The sequence below is a fragment of the Balaenoptera physalus genome (assembly GCF_965194825.1).
Source record: "Balaenoptera physalus genome assembly, chromosome: 17".
NCBI classification, from domain to species: Eukaryota; Metazoa; Chordata; class Mammalia; order Artiodactyla; family Balaenopteridae; genus Balaenoptera; species Balaenoptera physalus.
The window spans coordinates 44,478,268-44,487,523 of NC_138895.1; the positions used below are offsets into that span (position 1 = coordinate 44,478,268).

Consider the following 9,256-nt stretch of genomic DNA (forward strand, 5'->3'; position numbering starts at 1 on the left):
AAAAAAGTCACATGAGCCTTGAAATTTGTTTGGCCATGAAACTGGAAAATAAAATAAGGCCAAATTCTGGAGGACCTGGAAGGTCATGCTTAAGAATTTAGACTTGCCCTGGAGGCATTTGGGAGTCATCAAAGACCTTTCATAAGCCCAGGAGTGGAACCTTAGATCTGTTTTAGAGTTAATTAAGGTCAGGGAACAGTTGAAGCAGGGGAGAGGTCAGAGACGGGGAGATCTACCTCGCAGTGATTTACCTGAGAGGCAACAGCTGCCTCTGATTAGTATTTGCTGCGGTTGAAAAGGTATTGTTGCTTAGAAGATACACTACTGCATATTCCTAAACTTTACTTTTTGTGGATTTAAACCAACAGACTCTGACATGGCTTTGTTTTCTTTGTTGTCTTTTGATTGGTCTTTGTCCTAATATAGAATTTCAGAATCACTTATAATTAGGTCAGAGTTCTAATTAGGTTCTAATTAAATTTAAACATTTTAGAGTTTTTAGTTTTATGTGACTTGGCTGTGAGAATAGGAACCATTTTTTTTTCAAATCTTGGTCTTTCTATATGGTGTCTAGTACATAGCAAGTACTGAATAAATTTTTTGTTAAAATAAAATTCAAATTGAACTCCATAAGTGAGACCATACCATTTGAATTAGACACTGTCTATAATTCATAACATGTGACTAATCTTTATAATCAGTGATTATAGGCCAGCGATTCTCAAACCTGGGAAGATGGTGCTCCCAGGGGACATTTGGCAATGTCTGGAGACACTTTTGGTTGTCACAGCTAGGGGAGGGGTTCTACAGACACCTAGTGGGTAGAGACCAGGGATACTCTTAAACATCCTCCAGTGTACAGAACAGCCTCCATTCTGTCCTGACAAAGAATTACCTGGCCCAGAATGTCGATAGCGTTGAGGTTGAGAAACCTCACTCTAGTCTAACAGTAATGTTATTGTCATTGCATAGAGGTGTTTTTTATATGCCCCAGTAGTATGTTACAGTTTCCCCAAACTTAAAAATAAGTAAAAATATATATAAAAAACTATAAATAAGTATAAGGTGGATAAGATAGAACCATTCACATGAACTTATTTAACAAAGTGAAGTGAGTGAGAAACTTCCTCTTGATTTATTAACATTCTGTGTTCCACAGAATGAGTATCTCTAGCACCTCAATGGACATTGGACCTAAAGTTGCTGAATAGACAGCAACCATAACATGTAGTAAGCAGCTGCTGAATATTCTGCAGATAGACTGGAATCTTGTCCAATCTAGGTTGCAAATCTCAGTATTTTCATAACAAACAGTATATGATACTTCTGGCCTAACTTTTGTGGTTATCCAAGGTTAACATTTCAGAAAACCTGAAAAACGTATTATCTGATAAGATCCAAAGTTTATTATCTAATAAGGTCAGCAAAATTGTAATGAAGAACACCACGTAATCAAGACATGAGTTTTAAGCATGCATCCCTGTTCTTTCAGTATTTGTGACAAGGGTCAAATTATTTTTAACAACACTGACTTTATCTCATGTATAAAATGAGTATAAAATACTATGATACATGGTAATAAAAAAAAGTAATGGAACGATTACAACTCAATAATAAAAAGACAACCCAATTAAAAAAATGGACAAAGGCCATTTGCAACAACGTGGATGAACCTTGAGGGCATTACGCTAAGTGAGGTAAGTCAGATAGAAAAAGACAAATACTCTATGATATCACTTATATATGGAATCTAAAAAGGCTGAACTCATAGAAACAGAAGAGTTGTGGTTGCCAGGGGTTGGGAGGGTTGGAGAAATGAGATGTTGGTGAAAGAGTACAAACTTCTAGTTATAAGATGAATAAACTCTAGGGATCTAATGTACAGCATGGTGATTATAGTTAATAACACCGTATTATATATTCGAAAGTTGCTGAGAGTAGATCTTAGATGTTTTCCCCACAAAAAAGAAACGGCAATTATGTAACATGATGCAGGTGTTAGCTAAAGTCATGGTGCTAATCATTTTGCAACATATGAGCATATCAAATAAACATGTTGTACACCTTAAACTTACACAATGTTATATGTCAATTATATCTCAATAAAACTGGGGAAAAATGGGCAAAGGACTTGAATGGACCTTTCTCAAAAGAAGATACACAAGTGGCCAATAGCAGATGAATATAAGCTTCCTGAGGGAAGGAATCAAGTGAATATCATTATTTTCCACAGATAGTACTAAGAACGTAGTAGATGCTTAATGTATAATTTTGATAAACAGAAGTTTTAAATGTCTTTTAAAGTTGTTGTTTTAATTATATTCTTTCAGATCTATCAAATCTATTCAAAGCGATCTGCTGAGGATATTTATAAAATACTGACATCCTACAAGGCTAATTACCTAATTGTAGAAGATGCTATCTGCAGTGAGGTGGGACCCGTGAGAGGCTGTAGGGTTAAAGATTTATTAGACATTGCAAATGGCCACGTAAGTAACCATTCGGAAAATGAAATTTTTTTGAGAAAAATGACTTTATTAAAACCTATAAAAGTATCTTCAAGCTTTATTTTTGGAACTTAACTAAGAATGTAATTAAAAGTTATATAACAGTGGGGGGAGCTTATTAAAAGTAGTTGGAACTATTTTTTCAATGTACAAAAGAAAAGTTGGGCAATTTTGCAAAAAAAAAAAGTTTACCAATATCTCAATTCCTTATTTGTTGCCTGTACTTGTGCATGTTCAACATTTATAAACAAAAAATAGTTTGTTTTGAATGATGATTTTATTTTAACATAAAGAGCAGCCGTTTGTTTTGTTATATTCTTATGTTGAGAAATTTCTTGTAATCTGATACATATCTAGAAAAATTGCTTACTAAATTGACACAGTCCTGTACATTGAGTCCCTATTATCCACAAACATTAGTGTATTCAGAGCTACTTTAGTTGTTAGGATTTAACTGTATCTTAAGTTTTCATTGATTTTAGCTATTTTACCAAGCTTTCTTACTTCTCAGCCTACAGTATATACTGTATACCTGGCAACTAAGACTGACAGGGGAGTTTGCATATCTGGTAATTAGTGTTTGTATATCTGATAATTAGGCACTGGAAAGGGTGCCTTTACTCCTGGGAAAGTTGGGGGTGAAGGATCTTAGGCAAAGTTCAGTAGGTCATTCTTGTTTGGAGTGCATATTCTATTCAGGTTGCAGCCAAGACTTTTTCTTTCCCTTCCTCATTAATTAGCTCTTTGTCATAATCATCGCAGACCAGTTTGGAGGTGAGAAATTAGTTTGTTGGTTTTTTTGGGGGGGGCCACGCTCTGCGGCATGTGGGATCTTAGTTCCCCGACTAGGGATCGAACCCATGCCCCCTGCAGTGGAAGCACAGAGTCTTAACCACTGGACCTCCAGGGAAGTCCCGAGAAATTAGTTTTTATGATTTCCACCTTTCCCTCTCTTCATGACCCCTTAATCTTATAATATAAACTTATTCTGTTTTCTGCTGCATGTATTTTGAATTTTCTCTGTTGGCACTTGATATCTGTGGTCTTTGGCTTCATTGGAGACAAAATGGAACTTTAGTAAGCATCAGGTATTCAGTAATTCCTGCTGTACTGCCATCTGCTGTCTAGAGCCTTCTCCTTCTGCTCTTGGCTACCCTCTTGCTCCATTTTGGAGATCAGGTTACTTCTTCTTTCGTGTAATGCCTGGCATGGACTTAAAGCGAATCCATCCTTTTATTCTTAAAGTTGACTCTCTGACATCTTTCCTAGGCATTAGAATAATATTTAGTATTTTATTATAGAAAACTCTTCAAGCTAGCTAAGCTATCTTAGTGAACCTCGTTAAGGTGAAAATGTAAAGGATTGTACTGGATAAGTCACAGAAACTTGCTTACTAATGTGAGTCAGTCCTGCACAAGGAGAAGAGTATGAATATACATTAAGAGTATATGTCCATTTCTCAGCCTTGGTAGGCTCCATGATAAGGTTCTTCAGAGGAATGATAGTAGACTATGGAGACATAGCCTTTTAATTTTAGGATTAAATCTTTTAAAAATTGGAAAACACTTTATACTGATTTCTCAGTCTCAATGGGAAGCTCAAGAATTTAGTGGACATGGTAACTCTTATGAAGAGGCTTTTATTTGCTGAACAATATGAGATGTTTGCTAACTAATGTGAGATAGTCCATGTTTAGCAATAATATTTTTTTTCATATAAACATCATCACTTGTACATTGATTGCATTTCTCCTGTAAGCTTAATAAGCTTTTTAATATTTTGTTTCATATCGTTTGATAGGTGGTTTGTGAAGAAGGTGACAAGATAACCTACTCAAAACATGGAAGATTTTGTCATGAGGTCAAAATTAACTATTCTCCTTATGTGAATTACTTCACTAGAGTATACTGGAACAGATCCTACTTTGTGTATAAAATCAACACTGTGATATCCTTTCAGTCTTGAAAAATAGCAGAGCCTTCATTTCAAAGACTTATACCACCTGAAGTAAAATGCAATTTTCTTCTACCTATGTGGTGTCTTTTGGAAATCAGAGTATGGACGTTTGAAGTGTTGCTGCTGCTTTTCCCCTCCTGCTGTTAACTGGATCTAGAATTCTTTGGGGGGAAGAAGATCAAACATTACTGTACTTTGGTAAAATGTCAAATCTGCCACTCTGCATCATTCCAGCCAGGTGTTTTCCTTATTGCTACATGGTCTTTAAAGATTTTACCTTCTAAACTATTGTAAAATTTTCCTCATAGATCTTCATTCCATCATAACATTAGTCTTGAATTTGAATATGTTCAAGGTCAGAGTATATATCTCAAATATAACATTTAATAAATACTTAATGTGATATAGAATAGAAGGAAAGAATTACTCTTTCCCTCAAGGCAGTTTCTGAAGGTATTTCATGGTGTATAATAGAACTGAAATATTACAATAAAAAACTAATTTAAATGTTCACTGAAAATTTGTGGCATTTAAATTAAAATGGAAATTGTATAAAGGAAAGTGATTTTTAAGGATATACATAAAGATATATCCAGATTTTCCATGATACTGCTCTCCTTATCTGCTGCTTATGTAAATGAGCATTTTCTTAGTAATATACAGTGTATGATATTGCATTTCATCACTTTATGACTATCAAGTGGTTAGTTTTTTCACTTATGCCCATAAATTTGATACCAATTGAATCATGATAAAACAGTAACTCTTGTTACCTATGTATTTTTTAAAACAGACATTTAAAAGAATGTTCAAAATTTAAAAATAAGAAAAAAAAAAAAGAATGTTGTTTAGGCTTTTAAAAAATATGGATATGGAGTATATAATCTATTCACATGTTTCCTATTGAAGTATTAAGTAAAAAATTAAATCTTTATCAGAATGAGAATATGAGCAACTAAAATGAGCAACAATTTCTGGAGATATGTGCAGATGCTGTTCAACATACCTCTGCATAGAGGTGTATTTATGATAAAACACAAGTGCTATTATTTATGAAACGATGGTACAATCTTCAATATTAAGAGCAAAATGACAATTATAATAAAATTCAGAGCACAGTTCTACAATCTGTTATGTTCCTTTAAGTTAAATGTTTTCATATTTTTAAATATTAATTAAAAGAAATTCTAAATGATTAATTTGGCCTTATAAAGAGATTCAGGATGGATGTATCATTTTAATAAGATGGGATACATGTTCAGTTTTACCTTATACACCTGTTAAGTGAACAGATTTAAAAATTTTTCACTTGTTAGAGTGCTGTAAAAATTTCAGTTTCATTACTCTAAATTACTACATTAGAAAGGAACGTCTTTCCATTTTCTTTATTTTCTGTAATATATATTTTAAAAGTACAAAAGCACATGCATTCTTAGATTAGCTCTAAGATGTTTTGTTCTTTTGGAGCTTAAGAATTGTTTGATAGCAGTGTCATATGTCTGGTGCATTAGTTTTATTGGTTCTCATTTCACGTTTTTATATAACTTTTAACAATTATATTAAGATAGCTACAGGCAGGTTATTTCAGGTTCTCTGTACATCTTAATAGTGAGTCACTAGTATTTAGCATCAAGCCTTACAAAAATACTACCATAGTTACCTAAGTACACAGTGAATAGTCACAGGGTAGTACTTACAATTAGAGGGAGCATGTAAAATAATGTAATTTAAAAGTCAGCTTGCATATTTTGAAAGGGAAATAGAACAACCTACTTTCTACCTAGCATGAAATTGAATTTTTATTGATTTACTTTATGATCAAATATGCTGAATTAGTTTTGATTGTTGTATGTTTTTTGTTTTTGTTTTTGACATATTAGTAAGTTGCTTTTGCTTCTGTCAACTTATTTCTTAAATAAAATAGGTTTGGATCAGTTTTTAATTGAATTTTTTAAATAATGAATTTTTCACTCAGCATCAGTTGAAAAGAAAAATGTGAACTTTATTATAGAAATAATAATACTGGGTATGAAAGATAAGCTTATTTGCTTCTATCTTAGCTATAGTTAAAACAATAGTGCTAGAAAACTTTGAGGAGCATTTAATTAATTTCCTTATTTGTAGAGTAAGAAATGATTAAGAATTCTGCAAGTAATTCCATTTGGGTAACTTACAGTTGTTAGGTATGACAATAAAGATCTACTGTGAAAGGGGCAAAATTTATGGGTTTGGGGTAGAAGGAATTTCTCAAAGAAATACAAAACGTAGATACTTTGCCCTTGATGTTGCAAAACTATTGAAATAAGTGCCTTAATAAGGAGGTTAAAACAAGAAGGTTAAAAGTAAATAAAAGTTTACTTTTTATTTTCAAAAACAATTATCCATTTCTTACTTTTTCATAAGAAAAGTTTGGTAACTTTTTCCTCATCATTAAGCACAGAGAAAGAATCCTCACTATGCTATTTTCACTATTAACTTTAATTCATTGGTAAGCAAATCTTTGTTAAGGGTAGTGATGGGATTTCTAGCCTGCTAAATTAATTTATTTAGCTTCTCAAATGTCAAACAATCGAACAAGTAAAACTTACTTGATAAGGTGTATGATATTGACTCTGCTGGTTTATATTTTCTCTAACTTTGGCATCTGTGTCGGTGCATTTTGTTAGACTGGTAGGGTTTCACAGCCTATGGAGTATGCATTGCACTTCTAAATTTTTTTCTTCATTACTTTCTGAATATATAAACAGCACGTTTTTTCAGGACATTTACCCAAATTGGTAAAAGCCTAATGTTATGACACTCTTCCGTACAGTCTAGATTGATTCAAGGAAAAGTAGAAATGGAGGTCAAAGTGTGTTACAAGTTGGGGCTGAAAAATATGCTTTAAAAAAATAGGCTGTTAATTTCTTGAAAGGAACAGTGAATAGCCATCTTATTAAACTTTGTTGTTTTGGGGAAATCAATTGTTTTTTGGCCCTTTCTATTTTTGAACTGTTAAAACATTTTGTTGCCTTTTGTGGGTAAAAGTAGTGTCTCTCTTTATAAAATTGTTGGGGTTTCTAAAAGTTGTATGTAAATCAATTTCTTGGTAAATTTATTTTAAATGCATGAATATTTAAAAGGCATATATTATGAACTATTCTGTGTATTTAAGAACCTATTGTAAAGCAAATAACTACTTCCTGATTTACATCTCAATATATTATCTCATTTGTCCAGTTTTTAAAATATACATTCTCTATTGTTGCTATTTGCTAATAGTTTTAGATCCCAATATGTATTAAAATGACAGCTCTGAAAAGTTGCAAGTAAAATTGAACAATTTCTTATTGAAATAATAGCTCATTATTTAGTTTTTGAATGTGTAAAATTAATACTTTAAATAAAGTTAGTTGTGAAAATTGCAAAGGAATGTATTTGATTCAGCCATTTTCCATCCATTAAGGTTTCTTAGCATTATATTTGTTTTCCATAATAAAAAAAAAGGGGAGCATTTTAGAACCATATTTGCTGAATTTAACATAAAAGCATCTCTGAATCATTTCTGTTTAGAAGTCTCTTAGAATTTGCAACATTCTAATTTTGGTATATATAATCTTATGTGCAGTTTTTTTTTTTTTTGGCTGCGCTGGGTCTTTGTTGCCGTGCGTGGGCTTTTCTCTAGTTGCGGCGAGCGGGGGCTACTCTTCGTTGCGGTGTGTGGGCTTCTCATTGAAGTGGCTTCTCCTGCTGCAGAGCACAGGCTGTAGGTGCGTGGGCTTCAGTAGTTGTGGCACGCAGGCTCAGTAGTTGTGGCTCACGGGCTCTAGAGCGCAGGCTCAGTAGTTGCGGCACACAGGCTTAGTTGCTCTGCGGCATGTGGGATCTTCCTGGACCAGGGATCAAACCCATGCCCCCTGCTTTAGCTGGCAAACTCTTAACCACTGCGCCACCAGGGAAGCCCCTTATGTGCAGTTTTATAAGAGGTACACTGAACATCTGACCACTGTATTTAGTGAGATAATAGTATCAAAAAGAAATATGCATTCCATACTTATGGGGTAAGATATCTCATAAACAACCCTTTCATATTTTAAATTAATAGCTTTGTACAGCTATTTAACAAAGATGAATACAACTGATTTTATGTATGTTGACTTTTGAATCACATCTACAGCAATGTATATTTAGATTGTGTTCTTCCTGTAACTAAGGCTACATCTTTGCAAAAGAATAAAAGTTAATTTCAGTAAACATAAATCCTTTAAAAGAGTTGGGTTATGAACTAGTTTACTTTGTAACATTAAATGTACTTCTATCAAGAATGAAATTATTTCATGCTTAATCACATTCCTTGTTTTGTTTCTATAATAGAATTCTTCTTAGAATTTTAAGTTGTCTTTTATTTATATATGAACCTTTTTTGGTTGAAGCTTTATTGAGATATAATTTATATACCATACAGTTCACCTATTTAAAATGTGCCATTGAACAGTTTTTAGTATAATCACAGAGTGTGCAACTATCATCACAATCAATTTTAGAATATTTTCATCACCTCCAAAGAGAAACCCCACACCTTTTGGCTGTCACCCACAACCACTCCATCCTCAAGCAAATTCTTCTAATATGCTTTCTGTCTCTGGACAGAAAGTTCTACTTTGGACATTTCACATAAATAGAATCATATAATATGTGGTCTTTTGTGACTAGCTTCTTTCATTTAGCATAATGTTTTCAAAGTTCATTCATGTTGCATGTATCCCTTTTCATTGCCAAATAATATTCCATTGTATGGATATACCACATTTTGT

At 33.1% G+C, this 9,256-nt stretch overlaps 1 protein-coding gene across 9 annotated transcripts in view; it reads left to right on the forward strand.

Annotated features, from left to right (window-relative positions):
* The window catches only part of DPY19L4 (dpy-19 like 4), a 59,483-nt gene extending 53,543 nt beyond the window's left edge, over positions 1–5,940 (forward strand). For all 9 annotated transcript variants that reach the window (XM_082432707.1, XM_082432708.1, XM_082432709.1 and 6 more), the window contains 2 exons: positions 2,331–2,489; positions 4,308–5,940. In XM_082432707.1, the coding sequence (XP_082288833.1) occupies positions 2,331–2,489; positions 4,308–4,472 (324 nt within the window). In that variant the 3' untranslated portion in view covers positions 4,473–5,940. The remainder of the gene's footprint in view (positions 1–2,330; positions 2,490–4,307) is intronic.
* Positions 5,941–9,256: the final 3,316 nt, after the last annotated feature.